General features: G+C 35.6%; 1 protein-coding gene across 1 annotated transcript in view; it reads left to right on the top strand.

Moving 5' to 3' along the window:
• LOC149799904 (uncharacterized) overlaps positions 1 to 23,066 on the top strand; it is a 148,412-nt gene that overhangs the window by 25,836 nt on the left and 99,510 nt on the right. The window contains exons 7-12 of the mRNA XM_089959354.1: positions 151 to 228; positions 2,514 to 2,576; positions 6,747 to 6,824; positions 10,652 to 10,813; positions 13,317 to 13,379; positions 20,614 to 20,712. Of these exons, the coding sequence (XP_089815480.1) occupies positions 151 to 228; positions 2,514 to 2,576; positions 6,747 to 6,824; positions 10,652 to 10,813; positions 13,317 to 13,379; positions 20,614 to 20,712 (543 nt within the window). The remainder of the gene's footprint in view (positions 1 to 150; positions 229 to 2,513; positions 2,577 to 6,746; positions 6,825 to 10,651; positions 10,814 to 13,316; positions 13,380 to 20,613; positions 20,713 to 23,066) is intronic.

A 23,066-nucleotide genomic window follows, 5' to 3' on the forward strand; every position in this document is an offset into this window, starting at 1 on the left:
TTTCACTAATTCATGTCCAAATTCACGACTTTTTATCCCTATTTTCACTAATTGTGAGCCTGGAAGGTTGGCAGCTATGATGTTATGTTTGTTTTTCCTCAGGTACAGTTATGTCTTGGTCTATATTTTTAAAATCATTTTTATCTGCAGGGTGAACCAGGAGATTTCACTGGAATCATAATTGGTGACAAGGGTGGCGAGGGAGATCCTGGACCTGATGGTTTGGAGGTAAGATGAGATATTACCATAAATTAACTTCAAAAGAACCCCATAATGGCTGCTAAACCAGATATAAAGATGTATGCAAAATATTCAGTGCCCGTACAGTATAAGATACATAAATTCCTTTATCTAAAGCCATTTTAATTCTTAAAGAGATTTAATCTCCAGATTTTGTTGTTTACAGGACAATCCCATGTGGGAACCTGTTAAATCAAGCGAAATGTATTCTATTCTTAGCCCTACCAAAATGAAAGAGCATATGCCAGGTGGTCCATTGAAGCAAAAAGAAGATAATTCCACTAATAATCAGTGCAAAAAATGGTTCTAAAATTCACAATATTTTATTGGTCTCAGTAATCAGTTCATTTCTGTGAATAAGACACCATAAGGAGATTTTGCAATCAAACAATTAGGCACATAATTTGCCACCAACTTCCCACAAAATGCAAATATCAAACTGACTAGATGCCAGATTTGACACAATTTAACAGTCTCCTTATAATCTTCTTGAAGATCTTTTTGATATCAGAGACAGATAGAGATATTCCAGATGGAATGCCAATGGAAAAAATCTGTATCTCATCTCACACTATACTGTTAACTTAATCACATGACATCATGATAGTTGATTGATTGGTCCATCATTACTTTGACATTGTATGACATCATGTAATTTGTTATTTCTCGTTTGGTTTAGCATCATATGTTATCTGCATTTTTTGCCACATTTCCACATTTGCGCCAAGCTTGTCCATGTAAAACCAAATCTTCCAAAGATCCCACAATTTGTATGACACTTATTTCTTTCCATGGTTCAGCTGTTTACCTGCATTTGTGCTAACATATTATGATCCCTTCTCAGGGATTTGTCTCACAATACATGGGACAACTTGTATTATTCTTGCTTACATGAGTTATTCCTATTTTTACATAGCCCATCTTACATTAGGTGTACAGACATGATTTTTCTGTTTTAACGTGGAATTTTGCTTTTCGCCTGTCTTGAATCAGATTTTTCTTGATATAGTCCATTTTTAATATCATCTCTAATCTGGGTTTTTTAAAACGGTCTGTCCAGTCTCACTCTGCAATAACCCTTGTAAATTATTTGTTCCATATATTAGTTAGCACACGACTTTCATAAAGAGTATTCTGATTGGTCAAAGGTTTTAATTCATCCAATGAATCTTTGTGTAATGGAAACTGATGGCAATGGAAAGAAGAAGCATGCTTGCAAAATATGGTGTCTTGAGTTGTTGAGAGAGACCATGACACAAAAAGTTTAGATAAAGGTTAAAAAAACGTATGGAAATGGGAATGGCTGGAGTGAAAAGTTGACAGAAACTTAGTTGGTCAGTTTATAAGAAAACTGAATGCTAGAGGCCTGGCATTTTTTGAGCTCTGCAATAAAGATCTGAATTACGGTAATTGTGGTTGGAAAAGTTTGGAAGAGCACCTACAAAAGAAGCTGCATAGAGAATAATTGAAGCTTGGAAGGCATCTGGAAAGAGTGCAATTAAATACTGTAAGAAGAAAGATTTCTTGCATGAGAGAACAGATGTAGTCCTCTGTCAGAATATGCGCACTGCATGTAGCCAAAACAACACCAGCTTGAAAGGAAAAAGGCTCTCATTGAGATGGAAAAGAAATGATTGTATATTGTGCCACAAAAGTCAGTGGTGACAAAGAGGAAGGCTAAACAAATCTTTGCCAATAGCTGCAAAAAGAGCTTGACTGGCATATCAACAGGTTGTGTCAACTGGAGAAAAAGACAAGTGAATGTATGGGATTATTTGTATATAGTTGATGTACTTGGGTGTTTATTTCACAGATTTGTTTTGAAAAGAGAGAAGTATAATATATTTGCTGCAAAAATTGACAAATTATTGTGACTTAACTTCAGCATCAATAATATTGGTGAACATTTTTGGTAAGTTTATTATTATTTTAAATGATTTTTTTTTTTTTATGTTTATAAGTTGCGCCAGAAGCAGTGCTTTTATGATTGTAAAATGCGTTTTTGGACAGGGGCTGCCCCTCGAGACTTCATTTGGGGTAAACCCTTAAACCCCCCTTAAAAATTTTCAGCTTTTTTGATGGAAGACAATCATGTCTGGGTAGAATCAAGTTTGTGTGTGACCTGTGGTATCATATTTCATTGTTATACAGAATAATATATAAGGAATTTAGAGCATTTCAGTTTAAAGCTGTATGTGTCCCTAATATTTTATGATTATACATGTGTGAACAATTGTTATTATTATTATTATATTTTTTTTTTTGTTACTCAGGGTTTGCCAGGATTTGATGGTCGTCCTGGTCCAAGGGGAATGACAGGAGATCCAGGTCTTCAGGTAGGAGGGAAACTTTCATCATAAATATTTATTTTTTTAGCATGTTACCTTAATTTTGGATTTGTATGCAAAGTATTTCTGTACAGTTAGATATGCACGTATCTTATTTCATTGTTGTTGCTGTGGTTTTCAGTGGCAAATTTTAAGCTTTAATGGCTTAAGGCCACTTGAAGTTACATTGTCACATGGTTGTCCTCATTCCTCTGTCATCAAACTTAACAATATGTAGGTTTATTTCAACCTGAATCTGAATTCTCAGATGAGTTTCATGACAGTCCTTCCATGACCCTGGGTTCAAGGTCTAAGATACATAATATATAATTTGTTTACTGAAAACTCTTGTGAACACAATACACTGAATTAATGCAAAAGGAACTTGACCAAACTTGAAAATTTTTTGTTTCAACTGAGTTATTTAGCTTGACAAACCAGTCCACTTTGACTGGTACCCATCCTCATTATCCTTCATCTGATGACTAAATGATGGAGTAAAGGTAAATTACTAGGTAACCAGACAGTTTTAAAAACCCTTTCTTTAACATAGGCACTGTGCAACTTTTTAATTTGTTCCTGATATATTAGATATAAATCTGATTAAGATTAAAATTTTAGATGTAAATTATCTTTGTGGCCATTTTTGTTGATAATAGACTAGATACACAAGAGTAGCCATTTAAGTATATGATACAGTATGAGCTGGTGTTATGGAGTAGAATTGTTGCCTTTAAACATGTTTCGTCTTCATAGACTAGGATAATTCACTATTAACTTAGAAAAACACATTATGTTTTTTTTTTTGTTAATTTGAAAATGAGCTTTGATTATTTGCATTTGCCTGATTGAGCTTTTTCAAAACTAACAAAGTTTTTAATTGGCCACTCATGAACAAGAGTGAATGAGTGGCTTTTTCAGGCCTGTTTTAGAGTCAATTTTCAAGGTCAGTGGTTATTATTCAGGGCCTAAATGCTGTCTTGTGAACAGCATAAAATAAAATAATTTCAATAGATTTTTATAAAACCTCATTTTGGGGTTGTCTGAAATGTATCTTGAAAAGTGCAATAAAGTCTATTGTTACCATGGAATCAAATAGAAATTAAATGGATTTGCATTATAATGGTTTGTGAATTCAATATAAATAAATAACAACTAAATATAATGAATGGATTTTAATCAGCTTAGATATGGTGATGCACGTTGACTTCTTGACCAACATTATTAATAATCTGCCACCATGTACAATTGCTCAAGGTCATAGGTCACAGGGCTCGAAATTAGCGGTAGTCCACTAGCCCGAGGCTAGTAGATTTCCTGTTAGACTAGCAACTTTCATAATGGTAATAGTCTGATGGGCTAGTAAGTTTCAGTTATCATTTACAGTCAGCGTTTGTTTACTCCATTCCCTAATAAAGACTTGACTTAAGCAGATGTTCTGTAGAATCAAAGCAGTGGCCATTGTAAACACAGTCATAAAATATTAGCATTGAAGATGAAGTCAATTTCTGCTTCAGAAAGGTGCACTTTTATGACAATAAGCCATCCGATTTTGTGCATCTTGCTTAACAGCGCAAATTACGGTCCCGTCATTAACAACAGAAGTTTGGTAATTGATCCTAATTAATCCAAGAATGAATTAAATGAGAAAATGACATGGTATCGCACTTCATTCGCTCGACCTCAGTAACAAACTACAACGCAATATACAACACATGAGAACATGGAAAAAATTTTTGCTCACATTAGATCAATTTATTATGATTACATTATTGACACATCCTTTCCATACAACTTTTTTTCTATGATGATAAGAATAGTTTTTATATTTTTACCCTTACATTAATGAATACATAATTGAATATACATGGAGATATCCAAGCAGAATGCCGTACATTTGTTGGGAATTAAAATCTCTGAGCATGGGCATCTAAGATTTGAAAAATTTCAGCCTTATTATTAATTTCAACAATACATTGAGGTCCGATTAATTTGGAACAATAACCAAACTTACACTATTAATGATGAGACTGTAATTAGAGCTGGTAAATACAACGCGCCAAGTAAGATGGCATTGTTTGATGAGAACACACCTTTTCCAAGCTGAAACTAACATTATCTTTTGATGCTAATAATTTATAACAGTGTTTACAATAGCCACTGCTTTGATCATGTAGAACATCCGCTGAAGTCAAGTCTTTATTAGAGAGAGGCTATTTCATTGGGGGGGGGGGGTAAAGGCTAGTGTTTTGAAACATGTTTCTTGCTCTGACTTTCTTATATAAAGGACATTGTGCCATTCATTTTCTTACTTAAAATAATTCGCATCAGCTATACTGTAACATCTCTTATTTCAAAACGAGGCACAATTCCTTCCTTATAAGACAGGCAAAATGTGGCGTTTTACAGATGGTATTCAGCCACCAGAAAAAAGTTGAATGAAAATGAAAAAGAGAGTAATAATTCTTAAGATAGAGAAAAGTTTAATCGAACGTTTCAGAAGACATGAACAAAAGACAGGGAATGGCTGAATTATGATAAGGATAAGAACATTATGCAGTGTAACTGGTGTACGTAATTCGCAAAAACAAACACAGAAAACATCCAGTTTTGTTGCGGTTTGTTTGAACTTTAAAATTGAATCAGTCAGTGTACATGAAAGCTGTGGGCAACACAAAAAGAGTTGAGAGAAAAAAGCAGCTAAGCAGATACCACCAGAAGAATCGACCGCTGGTAAGATCTTGGAAAGTTTAAATCTGGATGTGTTTGACTGGCTTGTTAATTTTTCTAGAAATGCACATGCTATCGTAAAGAACAGAAGACCCTTCACTGATTTTGTATGAATGTGTCAGCTGGATGAGATGAAAGGAGTTGGTGTTGGAGAGACTTACAGGAATGATAAACAGGTTGTTACATTTACTCACTACATGGCTGAAAGTGAAAGGCAGAAATTTGTTAAAGGTGTGAATGAAGCAAGGTTTCTTGCAGACTTGGCCCACAGTAGTAAAATCATATGCTGCTGACTGCAAGAAAATTCTGACATTGAAAATGACCTTATCCTGACAATCCCAGCTCACTCTGCTGATGCTGAGAGGGGTTTCTCAGAGATGAAAATGGTGAAGAGTGACTGGGGATCATGTTTGCAGCCTTGGGTTCTGTCCGACCTACTCTTTATAATGTTTCATACAAATGATATTCCAGCATATGATCCATCAACAGCAATACATTTGTGGAATGTTTCAGGGAGACAGGTAAGGAGACCAGAACAAACCCCAAATGGACCCAGAGTGCAGATGGAGGACAAGAAAGGACACCATGATCCCTTTCTGGAATTGGATCCAGATTATCTTGAGAAACAATAAATGTGAATTGACTGATTGATGATTTGAAGCGGGATTTATACTTCTGCATTTCATATGATAATGCTATTTATGAAATAAAATTGTTGTTAATCTCAATACAAATGTGTGACATTGTTTTGTGGACGAGACTAGTAAAGATTTGGCAGGACTAGTAAATTTCTTAGTATACTAGTCCTTCTTGCTGCAAAGAAATTAGTGTTAAATTCAAGCCCTGGGTCATGATTCAAATTGTTTTCCTTGTTGCATCTTGTGAACGTGATAGCTTAAACATGATATAATTTATTTAGACCATACATGTGTTGGGATTTGTAAAAAAATATTTCAGATGATTTCAATAATTAATGGTAAACAAGACTTCTAAAGAAGAGAAGAAATGAAATGGAATTGTCATTTATTTGTACAATTCTTCTTGGCCAGCAGTCACAACAAGGGACTCTTCTTGCCTGTAACTTAGTTTCTGAGACAATTTTGTATGTGCAGTCTCCAGACTTTGCATGGAACAATGTGCAGTATCCACAATCATTGCTAATCCATTTTAGGATTTCAAGGAAAAAGAATCATGTGCAACAATATTGGTGAATCAAAATGTTGTAGTGTGCCATAGTGTGCAGGATATTAATTCAGTTTGAGTACAAAATGATATATTTGTTTAGCTCCATGTGTCTGCAGGTGAATGACAAGTTTAGATTGTACATAGTAGAGCTTTAAATTCGTAAAATTACAATATTTAATCCAATAAAATTGCTTAATTTTGTGGTACTTTCATTGTGTCCATGCTACTGTTTTGTAAATTCATGTTTACTATCTTTGTACTTAGGGACCCAGAGGCCCACCAGGTGAACCTGGCCCACCAGGTCCAATAGGAGACACTGCAGAGCTGCCCAAGGGAGATTCAGTAAGTTAATGCCTGCTGCAAAATTCAATTCTAGAATGCCCTGAATACATGCCCTGTCTGTCGAACGTTCAGTTTCACTTATTACCATTGTTTGTTTTACATTGTTATGGTTACTATGATGGTAGCCCCATTATTAACCTCGTACCACTGCCAACATTGTGCTGCAATGGACAGATTTCTGAAGTTACAAAATTTTCATTCACATCAAAAACTGTTTTCCTGTAAGCAGAAATACTCTGGCATCAGATGGTTGGCAAAAGCATGCAAAACTTTAGCTTTTATATCAGCCTTGTCTGTGTTTAATACAGGAAAATATTTTATAGATGTGACAATTTAAAATGAGTGAGAGGTTATGTAATCTTCAAACGACAGTGTCTATACCATTTTCAAGTCCCAGTTTTGTCATCTGGTACATTGCCATTTTCTGGAAAAAATCATCACTGGTTGACCTTAGGAATAAGCTGTAATTGTTACAATGAAAAATGTGTAATAAATGACTACAATTTGTTTAGCTGAGAAGATCAAAGGTATCTGAAAATGAAATATTCTGAAGGTCTAAATTTCTCTGAATAGGATTGAATTGATGTATAAATGTGTGTTTAAAGATGACAACAGATTGTTCACAAAATCATTTTTGTCTGCACTTTTAGAAGACTGTGCACAATTGCAAAATTGAAGAATGAAATTGGGGATGAAAACTGCAAAAGTTGGGTATCCATAATTTTTCATGGTATTTTTTTTCATATTTTATTCCTCAGATTATTTAATGTTCATTTACCAACAAAATTTGGAAAACAAACTAAGCTATAGATGCACACATTTAAAAGAAATGCTATTCCTAAGTCAAGTCCAACTGCAAACTGCACAGATCTAGATCTGCCATCACATAATGCACCAGCAGATCTGGATCTGTGCAGTTTGTTACGAGTAATCAGTAGAACAAACAATATAGAGCCTAATCTGCTGGTGCATTATGCGATGGCAGATCAGGGTCTATGTTGTTTGCATTTGGGCTTTTATGTAAGTATATACGGTAATAAATTAGTATTCTTTTTGATGTTTTCGAAAACTAATCAGCACCTCATGTCAAAGCACTTTGCAATTATCATGAATAATAATATATCAATATGTTATGTGGAAAAGTTTGTGATGTGAGAGAGAGAGGTATTCAAATGTTATAGGCATCTGATAACAGACTTTTCAAAAGCTATGGCTCAGCAAGCATTGTGTGCAAGGCTTTATCTAACAGGATAAACATTACATTCCAAATAAAAATACTGATAAGCATATACTCCTAGATATCATATGAAAAAATAACATCCTGTTGAACAGAATATTTGGTAAGCTCACTTAATCCATGTCAAATTTCTGAGAGTTATAGTAAGATATCCTGCAAAAAAATCTTGAAAAGCAAAGTTTGCATAAATTAGAACCAGGTTAACTCTTTACCCCATGGCATGTGATGCTGTGCAGCTAGTTGCTATACATGTTCCAAAAACCACACAGTGCAGTGTGCTATATAAACAAAACATGTTACCTAAACGATTCCATGTGAATAGGCCTGCCTGTACATTTCAAAGCAGTGTTTTATGTGTTAAGTTCAACATAAAGTTGAACCATTTAAACCTTTTTGTACATATTTGTTATCTACTGAAGGTTTTAGTGGAAAATATGATCATTTATTGTTGTAAAATTATTTTTCACTGAAACATATTTGGTACGTTTTAAACTAATGAGAGTAATCATTCCCATCATGCCATTGAAATTGTATGACCAACCATAATTTTTTGCAATAGTTTTTATTGTCTAGGTCTCCAATCAATAAAATCCTATACATTATGAGTCTTTTTTTTTTCTGCATCAATATCAAAACCTATATCTGACTAACTTCCATAGTCATAATTGTAGTCATTCAGGGAGAATCTGACCGAGTAATTACTTTTAAATAGCAGATTGTGACTTGTCTGTTATAGCAACCACATGACATGAAGAGATTATGACTTGTCTGTTATAGTAACCACATGACATGAAGAGATTGTGACTTGTCTGTTATAGCAACCACATGACATGAAGAGACAGTCCTTTTCTTGTGTGCCTGTAATTGGGGGGGGTGGGTGGTATTTCCTGAAGGTGGAAACAAAATTATCTTCAGGGGAAAGAAAAAGATATCCTTGTTCAAAGGAAAATCAAGGGCCCCCCCACCAAAATGTAAATGGTCAGTTGCTAATGGTGGATGTAAAACGTTTAACACTGTTTGGATTATTAGACTTAGTGAATGCAAAGGAAAAAACAGGACAGGGAAAGAGTTTTGAAATTGATTTAAAGACAATATAATGAAAAAGGTGTCAGAGGCTTTTGGTTGAAGTTAAAATTAGAAACTGTCTCTTAACTATTTTATTGGAAAACAAAGTAAAATGTTTGCATACAAATGAGATGCTTGCCATTAAGTGGGTGTTTTAGAATTACAAAAAAATGCTTGTACCTCTGTCAACAGATAAATTCTCTTACATTTCTGGTCATACTATGTACTGACTTATAATGATAGTCCAGCTGCAGACTTCACAGACCCAGCTCTACCATTATGAAATATGTCAGCAGATCTAGGTCTATGCAGCTTGTTAGTAGTAATCAGCAGAACAATCAACAGGAAGCATTATCTGCTGGCACATTACATGAGACAGTTCCGGTGGCCTTGTAGTTAGAACATCAGCCTCGGATGTGGGAGGCTGTGGGTCTGAACCCTAACTGAGTCATACCAAAGACTTATAAAAATGGTACTCATAGCTGCCTTGCTTGGCACTCACTGTTAAGAGATTAGTGCTAGGACTGGTGTGCCTTGTGTCAGGATAATGTGACTGGGTGGGAAATGAAGCTAAATGTCTGTGGCATGATGCCCCAGCGCTAGACAGCACTATAAACTGTCACACTGCAGACGTCATAGCGATATGACTGAAAAATTGTTAAAGCTACTTTAAAAGTCCAAATCGCACATGCACATCAAATGGCAGCAGAAAGGGTGTATGTTATTTGCAGTCTGATTCAACCTATAAGTGAATATATATAGTAAGTGAAATTTAACATTGACTTAGACTGTTAGTATATTAATTTTTCCAACTGATCGCTTTATCAATTTCTGCAAGATTTTGTATACATGGACACAGGATGGTAGTCAGCAAATCAAATGTTTGATGTTTTTCCCCTGTTTTGTCATTTCCATTAAATGTGGTGCTGAATTTAAAAATACATCAACTCATTAAATAAAAAGGTAAGCATGGGCTGAAATGTGTATATTATTAATTAGGAAAATAAAATCATTCCATTTTTACTATTTCTTTTTAATTTTTTTAACCCAATTTCTTCCTGGTTTTAATATATGGAAAATAAACTTGTTAAATTCCAAGATATTTTAAAAATTAAAAAAAAAACTGAAAATGTGGAGCACTACATTTATCGTTTCTTTTAGTCAGTCCATTGTTCTATGGACATTTTAAAACACCCATTTACCTCACTCCATGGTTTTGATAAATACTGATGCTGACTATTGGATTTTAGATTAGATCCATGGATGAGAGGATTGACGTCATTCAGGGTCTGAAATTGTATATTACCACCTTAATTAAGGAAAAATTGGATGAAAGCATTGTTTCAAATTTATATTGGTCAAGTTGTTGATATCTTTAATAAGGGTGCATGTGTGTGTGTGTGTGTGTGTGTGTGTGTGTGTGTCTAGAATTGTAGCAGTTGTTTGTTCTTTTCTCAGATAATTTATTTTTATTGCTTTGTAAGATATTTCCTTTTGACATTGAAGCAATTCTTGTTGCTTGCAGGGGGATGTAGGTGACAGGGGTGAACCAGGCCCTCCAGGACCCACTGAGGTGATAGGACAACCAGAGCACAAAACCTTCAAGGGTCTAAAAGGAGAAAAGGGAGAAAAAGGAGAATCAGCAGAACCTGGCCCTCTGGGGCTGCCTGGTCCTTCAGGAAATGCAGTAAGTGATGATGAGTAAATTAATTAAATGAATGCAGGAATGCTGTCATGAGTAGCAGATGCTAACTTGTGTCACAGATGAAAATGAAAACATTGATAAGATGTCCTAAGGGACAAGTAAGAAAGTGTGTATCGTTAGGTGTCTTAGGGACAAGTAAAAGTTAATGTGTGTCATTAACTGTCCTTGAGACAAGAATGTTAGCATGTGTCATTAGATATCCTAGGGACAAGTAAAAATTTAGTGTGTATCATTAGGTGTCTTAAGGACAAGTAAAAAAAGGTAGCATGTATCATTAGTATCCTAGGGACAAGTAAAAAGTTAATGTGTATCATTAACTGTCCTTGAGACAAGAATGTTAGCATGTATCATTGGATATCCTAGGGACAAGTAAAAATTTAGTGTGTATCATTAGGTGTCTTAAGGACAAGTAGAAAAGGTAGCATGTATCATTAGGTATCCTAGGGGCAAGTAAAAAGTTAGTGTGTATCATTAGGTGTCTTAGGGACAAGTAAGAAAGGTAGCATGTATTATTAGGTGTCCTAGGGACAATTAAAAGGTTAGTGTGTATAATTAGGTATAAGAAAATTTAGTATGTAACATTAGGTGTTCACGTGTCCTGGGGAAAGGTAAGTTTAGTATGTAATATCAAGTGTCCTGGGGACAAGTTTGTTTAGTATGTAATATCAAGTGTCCTGGGGACAAGTTTGTTTAGTATGTAATATCAAGTCTCCAGGTGTCCTGGGCAAAACTAAGTTTAGTATGTAATATGAGGTGTCCTGGGGACAATTAGGTTTAGTATATAATATCAGGTGTCCTGGGGACAAGTAAGAACATTTAGTATGTAACATCCAGTGTCCTGGGGACAAGTAAGTTTAGTATGTAATATCAGGTGTCCTGGGGACAAGTAAGTTTAGTATGTAATATCAGGTGTCCTGGGGACAACTAAGTTTAGTATGTAATATCAGGTGTCCTGGGGACAAGTAAGAACATTTAGTATGTAACATGAGTATTTAAAGTAGTCCACTTATGTTAAATCAATGCTGAAAATGGTGTGATCATTAGAGTATAATGTCATTGATGTGACATTAATATGTAACCAGACATATAACAGTCATTGATGTGACGTCGATATGTAACTGGATATATCATGTGACATCATTGTGTATCTACATGAAGACAAACATTTTTTTATTGATTGGCCATTAACTATGTAAACATATTGTTCTCAAAAGATAAACACTCCAACATTTCTTTAAAAAAAACACAGTAAACATGATCTACTGTAAACTTTTGTGTGACAAAGTCTGATAGTCATCATCTATAATCAAGTAAAACACCTTGTTGGCTCACTTATAAGTAGAGTCCAGCTGCAAACTGGACAGACCCAGGCCTTCCATTGCATAATGCACCAGCAGATCGGGGTTTGTGCAGTTTGTTGTCAGTATTCTTTAGAACAAACAACATAGACCCTGATCTGCAGGCTTATTAATCTATAGCAGATCAGGATCTTTGTTGTTTGCATTTTGACTTGACTTATAAGCAAGTATATAAGGTATGTGATTCAGAAAACTGTAGAATAAGTAACAGGACCTGCTTGGAAAGCACTCCATAATATTTCCCTGTTTGACACAGAATACTCAATAGATCCCTCTTTCTGCATCTTCATTTAGGATTTTAAAAAAGGAAAGAAATGCCCTTTTTCTTTTCTTCTACATAATTTGTGACTGTATACTACACAAAATATGTCATGTTTGCTTCAAAACACTGTGAAATCTGTACTTTTCTACATTAGAGGCTGGTTTAAGAATGATGTCACATATAATCAAACTGAGCCTTATTCAAGTATTGCATTTGGCAATCTTGAAGAATCTATTTCTTCATTAATTTAGATGGTAAATTTTGGGAATTCAGTTGGTGTAAATTTCACCATAGAAGTGGCTTTTTAATCTGCACGTAATGTTCTACAAAAAACATGACACATTTACATTTTGGAGATCTTCTCCATAAATAAACCTTCAATCTCCCCAGTATTATAATTTTCAAATTATTATTGCCTGTGACCATTTGTTTGTGTTTATGTACATATTATAAGAGTCTATGTTGGTAAATCAACTAATTACTCTCTGTTGAAAGGGTACAAACTGTGATACAGTATGATTGCTTATATTTATTTCTTTCATTCATTTTTTCTCTTTATCACATAGTAAATTCGTCCTTGTACCTGAAAAAAAAATTCATTTCTGTGTTATAATTCTTGCTCATGTGTTTTGGTGACCAAACTGCAAAGTCCTATTAGTATTTTCTCTGTAGTTTGTTGAATGCCTTTGAAGTAAGTATTAACTGACACACCACCTATTGTGTGGGCAGAGAACTCTGTTGTAGAATGGGCAGAGAACTCTTGTATAATGGGCAGATAACTCTGTTGTATAATAGCCTCATTGCATGGCTGAAATAATAATAGTAAACATGCTAATTTATCAAACTATATGCATTATATTTCTAGGGTACTGATGGGGCCAAGGGTGTGCAAGGTCAGAAGGGAGACATCGGAGCTAATGGCAGAATTGTAAGTAGAGAGGACAGTTTAGCTTTAGTGGTAGCTGGGTTAAAACAAGATGCATGTTAGAGACAGGATTTGGATATGAATGGATATTATGAGCTATTGCATTTTCTCTTTGGATGATATAAACCTCAGCAAAGGCATCTGATTGTTCAGTTATATGCCTGATTGACAGGTCTGACATCAGACTTGACACATCATAGTCAGGTGTTACATTAGATTTGACACATCATAGACAGGTCTTTCATCAGATTTGGCACATCATAGACAGGTCTTTTATCAGATTTGTCTCGCTTGCTTGAAAACCCTGTCTTTGAGAACAAAATGACCTTTGGACAGTTTCATCAAGGTAGACCTGATAACTTGGACATTTGGATTCATTTGTAAGATTTACATAAGATCTGTTAGAATTTCAGTAATTCTAATTGACAGCATTTAAATTTTTACCAGTTGATATGGCAGTAATATGTAATAGAGAATTTAAATTAGGTATGTGCAGCTTACAGCCTGCAAGATACATCTGACCTGCAAGCTGGTTTAATTCTGATAGATTTACATCATATGGCTTATGGCTCATGCTCTGGAAGAATTTGGACATGCCTAGTTAAAACTAAGCCTTACCAGATGAAATTATTTGAAACAAGAACGTTTGAGAGTATTCCCTCCCTTGTAATTTCAGTGTGATGAATCTAGGGTTTTATGAAAATTAAACAAACCAAACTTGACAAGATCAGTGTATTTTGGTGGTAAGATCTAGTTTTGGATTGGTAGGTTCTATAAAGAACACTATCATAATATTATTTAAAAATTAGTTTATGAAAGAATCCACCTTTAAGTAGAACAAAGGGTTGTAGCCTAAGAAAGTCCTCAAAATGCATCAGTGTAGGATAGGAACATTCCACCCGATGGTCAGAATTTTGTGTAAAATCTGAAGCTCTGTCTGAAGCTAAATTCCTATCAAGAGGTTGGAATTATCCTGCCCAACCCTAATGTGTAACGAAGGATTATTTCTCCTTCAAATATTTTCAAATCACATTCACATTAGTATATAAATCACTACTTTGCGAATCCATCCCTGATAAAAGATGAAAACCATCTTTTCCTGTCTATGTTTTATATATATATATATATATATATATATATATATATATATATATATATATATATATATATATATATATATATAAAGAGCAATAACTCTTGCCTATTATCTCCCCTTGCCACCACCTGGTGTCTCTAGTTTTTAAGTTTCACTGCTGTACAGATAACACATACATTACACCTCATGCTTTCCAAGCCATCTTAATGTAAAAATTGGAGTGTGTAACTTTAAATTGGATTTGATTGTATTGGACTACTCATTCTACAGGTTGTATACATTATTTTTACATTTTTTTTCCAAATTTGAGTGACTTTGTCACCTTTATGAACTTCATTTATTTAAGAGCATTTTAAATATAATTGAACTCATGTTGTCATTTACAAGTTAATGTGACACTATTTTTGTTACTCTGTTAGTAACAGGGATGTTAGTGGGCTAGTCACATGCTGAGTTGCTAATTTATGCTTTGTTTTCTCTTCTTGTCATTTCGGTGGTATGTCAGCTAAATGTATGGAATGCATAATGTTCAAAGGAAAGGGAGACAACCATGACTCTTGTATTGCATGTACTATGTATACATTGTCTGTGCCATGCAGCAAGTATTGTAAGTGGACATAGGAAGTCTGGGCTACAGTAGTCTAAGAGGCCTCAAAAGGGAAGGAAACACAGAATAAATCAAGGAAGGATTATGTTCATGTTCTCAGTATACGTCCAAATCAACCTCAATTGCAGGTCTTGTGGGGGACCCTCCCCCTCACCTAAAGGTCGTTGCTTGCAACCATCAGCCACAGTAACATCAATGGCATTGGAGGAGAACAATGTTGAGATGGTACAACCATCCACCTTCAACAGATGCATCATCTGGTCTAGGAAACAATGACACAATTAATGACATCAGGCCAGGTATTACCTTTATTTCCCTCATTCACTTCCACACCTTTTTCTGACTCACTGGGGAGTGTCCCCAAACCCCCAATTTTAGGCTGCTCAGTGACCCTGCTTGTCAGAGCATTGCCTTTCAGCCTGTAAGTCTGGATGTATGGGGTTTGTTCCAGATCTATTTGATCCATTTTATAGTACAGTCATTCCATCACTGGCCATAAAGCCATCCCAGCATGGGGACTGTTTTGATAAAATGGTATAGCTAACTATTGTTTAAAGGGATCTTAGGGACAGATCCATCCATTTAGTCATGCCATTGGTGACATGCTTTTACTATGACGGAGATTTCAGTGAAAAATTTCTATCTAGCCTGGCCCTAGGAGCAACTATTACTGGTAATAGCCAGACTGTCTTTTATAATGAGAGCATCCAGACCAAACTTATGCCAGGAAAACCAGCTGGCCATACTGGCAGTGCTGAGTGACATATGTGCATAAGTTATCCCCATGAAAGAGTTAGTGACATTTTCAAGAGGACAGAATTGAATTATCGATGCCGCCTGGTATGGTTTATCCAGAGCTGCAAGAATAGCCATGTCAGGACTTGACACACACTGAGTGTGACACAGCCCTGATAAATTAGCTGTACTCAGATCTGACATGACACACACTAAGTGTGACACAGCTCCTATAAATCACCATTCTCAGATCGTATTTGACACACACTGAGTGTGACACAGCTCCTTTAAATCAGCCTTACTCAGATTGGACCTGACATACACTGAGTGTGACACAGCTCCTATAAATCAGCCATACTCAGATTGGACCTGACACACACTGCGTGTGACACAGCTCCTATAAATCAGCCATATTTAGATTGGACCTGACACACACCAAGTGTGACACAGCTCCTTTAAATCAGCCATACTCAGATTGGACCTAACACACACTGAGTGTGACACAGCTCCTATAAATCAGCCATACTTAGATTGGACCTGATACACACCAAGTGTGACACAACTCCATTAAATCAGCCATACTCAGACTGGACCTGACACACACTGAGTGTGACACAGCTATAAATCAGCCATACTCAGATTGGACCTGACACACACCAAGTGTGACACAGCTCCATTAGATCAGCCATTCTCAGATCAGACCTGACACACACTGAGTGTGACACAGCTCCTATAAATTAGCCGTACTCAGATCGGATTTGAAGTGGACAAAATTTAGCTGCAAGGCTGGAGTTGAGGAAATTTAAAGGGTGTAGGCAACTGCAGAATGCCCTCCACCTCCTACTGCTACTCAAGACCATAAAGTTAAAGCATCTATAGAACTCGATGAGGAGAAAGAGATGCCATCCTTTCAGCTCCTTCTCCTTTCAGCTAAAATTAAGGAGATCATTGGATAGAATTGGTGACCCAGGGAATAAGTTCTGGCAACATTCTCATCTTGTTGGTACAAAACTCACTCTGATACCTTAAGTGCTGATCTGCCAGCCCTTGACAAAAATCTAGCAGAGTTCACATGTCCACTCTACTGTTTTATTAAGTGGACACAAATGTTTTCCATGCCACATCAAAACTAGTTTGGAATGTAGTCACTACATCTTCAGTGTTAGGTTTGGCCTCATTGGCAATTGTCTGACTTGCAGAGAAGTCTAGCAATGATCACACTTTAGAGATGACATGGCCAATGTGTTGACTGCTTCTGTCAACCTAGACCTGATAAGAAGTGACTCCTGTCTTCAGTCCATATCGATCAAGCCTCATCATACCCTGGCTTTATGGATGACCTGGTTTGGGTCACCCATACTCTTTAGAGGAGAAACTGAAGAAGTTTGGAGGCATGCAGTTCAGGAACTGCCCCTCCAACTTGCCACTCAACTCAGGCGTTCAAAACTGTCACTGCATAGGGACGATAAGAGGACTAGGGACAAGGGATCTTTTCAGTCAAATGTGCAATACAGATCCCAGTCCACTACCAGGAGACTGCCAGGAGACAACATTCTAACCAAGCTATGAGGCAACCATACAGGGGTGGCAAGAAAACAAGTTTCTCTGCCTTCAAGCCTTCTAACTCTAGACATTAACATACCTTCCCCACTGCTCACAACCACCTCCTGCAACTTTAGTCTCACCAGATCACCCTTATCCCATAGAATGATTAGATCATCCAGGTCATGTTGGAGGGGCTTTGGATTTCACTTATCCAATCCTTTTCCCCTCTCCTCCTCGTTCCTCTTCATGGATGTACCATCAGATCATGAAAAGGATGCCTTTCTCTATTATTTTGCTTACTGTGACTTGGCTTACAGTTCAAGTCCTGACTGTTTGGCCTCAGCATCAGCCCTTGGATTTTTACCAAGATTATGGACCTCATCATCAACTGGATTGTTCTGATCAACTTCATCTATAGAATAACTTTTGTTGGAATATGGGAGAAATAACAAAGTTACATCTCTGTAAGTTCTTGTAATTTAATCAGACATGATGACTAAATGTATGACCAGAAGAAGAAGACCTACAGCATATACACATGAAATAAATAAATAATTAAAAATAAATGAATCTATCACACATGAGCAATTCACAAAATGATAAGGTGCTGAATTATTTTAAAACTATGACAATGTAATTACTATCAACTTACCAGCACCATGTAGTATTTTGATTTACAATAGTTATTTTCTTTGATGCCAATTACAAAGTATTGTACCAAGAAATGTTGAAGTAGACTTCCGGAGAGTTATTGGAGGAGTGAACAATGGAACAGGGAACTTGTTGATAAAACCCTCCCAATCAAACCACCATGAAAGCATCCTCATTAGTATACTTCTCAATTTAAAAACTAGCAACACCTGGCGGTGGCAAAGGGAGGTAATCGATAAGAGTTAATGCCCTTTGTCTACATGATTGGGAAAAGATGATTTTTGTCTTTTAATAGGGCCTGATTCACAAGATAGCAGGCTTATATCCTAACATTTATGTGATTGGGTAAGTATTGTCAGAGAAGCACAATTTGCTTACAAATTTGCTTTTTTTTCACATTCCAGAACTAAAAATGAGGGTCAAAGTCAAAATGTTGTACTGTGACTTTAAAACAAAGTAAAACCTGTTGAAAATTTCCCTACCTTATGATAGAACATTGAAGGTTAGGTTTATAAGAATTCAGTAAACTTTAAATGATGTTTATACACATTGAAAAATTGCTTGAATTTTGAAGAGTTATTGACAATCCACAGCATCTGATCAGTCTACTTAACTCATTAACCCCTGGAGGTTTTTGTCATTTTCGCCTGAAATGTGAGTAGGAAACACATTTTGGGGGCTATTTCTGAATACATCCTAATACATCGACTTCCAAGAGATTTCCCATTCAACTAATGCCTAGTTGTGTTCGAAACATTATTTTTCATTGGCTATTTCACTTGCGCATGAGCAGAAGGGTAAAAGTTGGAGTTCTTTTGTTTTTTTTGCTTAACAGACCCATCATTTTTATATTGAGACCACTCTTTATTTCAAATGCCCATCTTATCCTACTTTTTGCTATGGTTCACCTGTCTGTGTGTAGTTCAGACTGGTCTGCATTAGATCTAAGGCCAAAAAGTCTAAAATATGGACACAAAATCGGATTCCGACCATGGGCAAATTTTGGGTGGAAAAAAAATCAGGTCCAAAAATTTAGGTTTTCCCTCTGTATTTTGTAGTTCAAATAAAACGTCCAGATTATTTGGTATTATTGTAGAGCTACATCTGTCTACCTTTCTATAATACCACCCACTTTAGTGTATCATACATGACCTTGAAGCTACAGAGTTCGGCAGTAGGCTACTACCTCCTGACGCGTAAATGTGGTGCCAGGGGTTAATGAGTTAAGACAGATTGTGTAAAGATACATATGTGAAGAGATAAAAAGATGAAGTCCACTTAGATCCCTGATATTAATTAGAAGAAAAGAGATGATATAGTCCTTCATTTAGATTTGATCAAGAAGTGATTTTTCCTTTCATAAATAATAATAAAGATCATGAAAAATTACAACAGCAGCTTTTTCATTCAAAACTGGACATCATCATCTGTACCAGTACATTTGGCTACATCTATTAGCACTAAATTTTATCCTGTTTATGGGAAACAGACTTAAGATGCTGCATGCTTTAGTATATTGCTGTTGTTGTAGTTGTGGGGTTTAATGCCATTTTTCAGCACACGATAGGCTATACATGGCAGCCAGTATTAATGGTGGAGGAAGAACCTGGAAAACCCTGGAAAGAACCACCGACCCACAAGAAGCTACTGGCAAGCTTTCTCACATGCCCACATTGGCTGAATCTTAGACTCGAACCGCCGCAGACAGAGGTGAGATGGCAGTGATCCGTAACAAAGAGCGCTCTAGACCACTCGGCCACTCGGGGCCCCTAGTATGTTGCAGTTAACATTTATCTTGATTACTGGGAAAGGAATCTGTAGCGATTTTGGGGTCAGTTTGCATGTATTATGTTCACAGTAGAAGGTCATGTGATGAAACATAGCAGTCACTTAATTAAAGACCCTTGGTATTTCCTGTCTTTGTTCTACACACGTAGGAATGTGAGAATAAGATGATCACAGCTGTAATACATCAGCAAGAATGCCTGGACTATGAAGCTGGCTAAGAATTACATCGCAAGAATTGGACCAAGGTGGGGGTGGGGGATATAATCAGAACTATCTTTACAAATATGATAAATGTTATTTGAGTAAAGCAAGAATTGACTGTTAGAAGAAGCAGTATTTCATTTGTATACTCCCTCACTATAATGCCTTTATTATAACAATTTATGTTATCATGTACTTCATGATAAGCAATCTGATTATAAGGCAGTATGGCTCCCATGATCAGAGTTATAACAAGGGAGTACCATATGATGACTCACTATAAGGCAGTGTACTCTATGGCTCGCTTGGACAGCATTATAATGAGGGTGTACTGTATAATGACTCACTATAAGTCAATATACTCAATAGCTCCTATGGACAGAACTATTACAAGGGAGTAATGTGTTTGAGTAGGACTGGTTATAAAGTATGTAGCATGTTTTACATAAAAAGAATAAATCTTATTGTAGTAAAAATGGTTCTTGAAATAGCAAAGAAAAGGCTCTGTATATCGTATAAAGGACATAGTATAGTAAATATTTATGATAAATGCACTAACATGTCATGTTTTATTTGATATGTATTTCAACATTTAATTGTGATGTATTTTACAGGGGAAACGAGGCAAAGATGGTCCCCCTGGGCCCTATGGACCTAAGGGTATGAAGGGTGAGCCTGGAATTGATGGTATATTTGGATTACCTGGTGTTAAGGTAAAAAGATGCACATAAGAATTCTTTTTATCCCCAGATAATATGTCTGTTTTTCAGAGTTCTCATTATCTGAGAGCACCTGGCTTTATGAACTAGAACATAGTTGCTGTTTACTTTGTCTGCATTATAACTATTCAGGATTTAAAGTTGCATTGACCCAGCCTTGAACTTTCAAATTTTAGTTTCTTCAAAAGATAATGAGAAGGCTGATTTAATTATTACACAGTGATTTTTTATATTGAAACCAATTACCATATATTCCTGCATATAAGCCCATTCATGTATAAGCCAAACCCTCCCCCTGAATAGGTAAAAATATTAAAACGTACATGACCCCTGCATAAGCTGACCCATCAGTCTTAAACAGCATCACACATAAGTAATAAATATATTTATTTAGGCAAACCACATTACTAAAAGAAAATATCTTCAGGCCTAATGAAAATGAATGCACAAATATTAATTTACGTGTTGAAAGTAAAACATTACTAAAACTTGTATTCTTAAATATTAAGTCAGAATTTATATAATAAGTTCCTCTTTGACCCACATGACAACTAGGACAGTGTCTGTCCTCATGAAATCTCCATGTTTTGTCAGCTTCACTGCACCTGAAAAACCCCAGCTAGATCACATCTTTCATAACCTGTCTTAATATTGCTTTGCTTTTCCACCATTCTCTTACCTGATTCTCATGTATACAAAATTTGTGTGCTGCAGCACAGTTGTTAATTGCTTTGTTATATTCAATAACTTGTAGTTTGAACACCACATCATAAGCAGAACCTGTTCTTTTATTTTCACCACTATTCATTATAACTATTGCCTTAAATTTCTAGAAAGAATAAACATAAATGTGACTTTTGACACTTTATCGTGTAATTTTACCATGGGTGGTTGGTTATCAAATTGTATTGGATAATTATTTATCATTATTTCTTTTTTTTAATACTGGTAGATTGATTCAATTAACAAAAATATGATTGGTTGTAAGTGTGGACATTTACACAGGAAACCACTTCAGGAAGGTGTGGCAGTTATGGCTTCAATTGGAAACCATGACCCCTGCTTTATTCAATTAAACAATATATCGGAGAGTTGGAATGGATCAGTAAATTCATTTTCATCATGCAACAAAACAAACCCATTATCCCTGAGACGTTATGTATCACGTATTAAGCATACCAGTAGTTATTGTCATACAGCTAATAATCCTCTTTGCTTAAAAAAATAAAGTAACGAATAGTAGATGATAAACTGATTGTGGGTACTCATTTTTTTTTCAGTACATCAAGTGCACTTTTAATGAAAATCATGTGGCTGCCTTTTACTTCCAAACACACCTGTCAAAGAAATCCCACAAATTAAATTATTAACAATTAATCACGCTGACTGGTGTATTGCTAATTGCCTGTTATTTGCCCTATCTAGGTGTGCATACAACACAAACCCCTACACATGCATTTCTACTATACCAAAATGTTTCTATTATAAATACTTTCAGAATCATAATTCCTAAATCTTTTTAGTTAGTTTTCATATCTTGTTACCACTGAAATAAAGCTAGCATGCATTTGTATGGTACCATAGATTTTAATAATTAACTGATGGTTAATCACTTGATTGAGAGATTACTAATATGGCAGTTCTTTTTGGAAAATACACATACAATCATTACTTTAATACAGGTATGGCTGCATTTTCTGCTGGATGAATATGCATAAAATAGAAATCAAGCACAGTAATGCCTGTTTTTCATTAATTATTCTACCTGCAAAGTTAGGAAAAATACTTGTTTGACTTCATGACAGCACATATTTGTTTGAGCTATGGGCCATCATTAGGCATGTGACCTTGTCTTTGGTAATCTACAATAATAATATATACCTGTGGACAAAAAACTTAAAAATTTTCAAGTTTAGACCTTGTCCTGCAGATAAGTTGACCTATTTCTCTTTCAGGCTTTTATTATTTCCTAAATTATTTGGCTTCTATGCAGGCATATGTGGTACTGTATATACTTCCATATAAGTTGAAACCAACTGCAATATAACCCAGATCTGCTGTCACATAATGCTTGCGCAGATCTGGGTCTATGCATTTTGTTCGGAGTAATGCGTACAACAAATAACATTGAACCTGATCTTCTGGTACATTATGCAATGGCATATCAGCATCTGTGTATTTTGCAGTTGGACACCACTTGTAAGTGAATGTTTGCAGTATTGTAAGACCTGAAATTGTCATTTTATGCAGTTTCATACAGTTATAATAAATCAACAAGTTTAATGTTTTCTTTTCAAGACTGTGTCATAGTCTTTTTTTCTTGGTTCGACATTATCAGAATACAGTAA

The sequence above is a fragment of the Sinohyriopsis cumingii genome, chromosome 5 (assembly GCF_028554795.1).
Source record: "Sinohyriopsis cumingii isolate HCF-2022 chromosome 5, ASM2855479v2, whole genome shotgun sequence".
Classification (NCBI taxonomy): Eukaryota; Metazoa; Mollusca; class Bivalvia; order Unionida; family Unionidae; genus Sinohyriopsis; species Sinohyriopsis cumingii.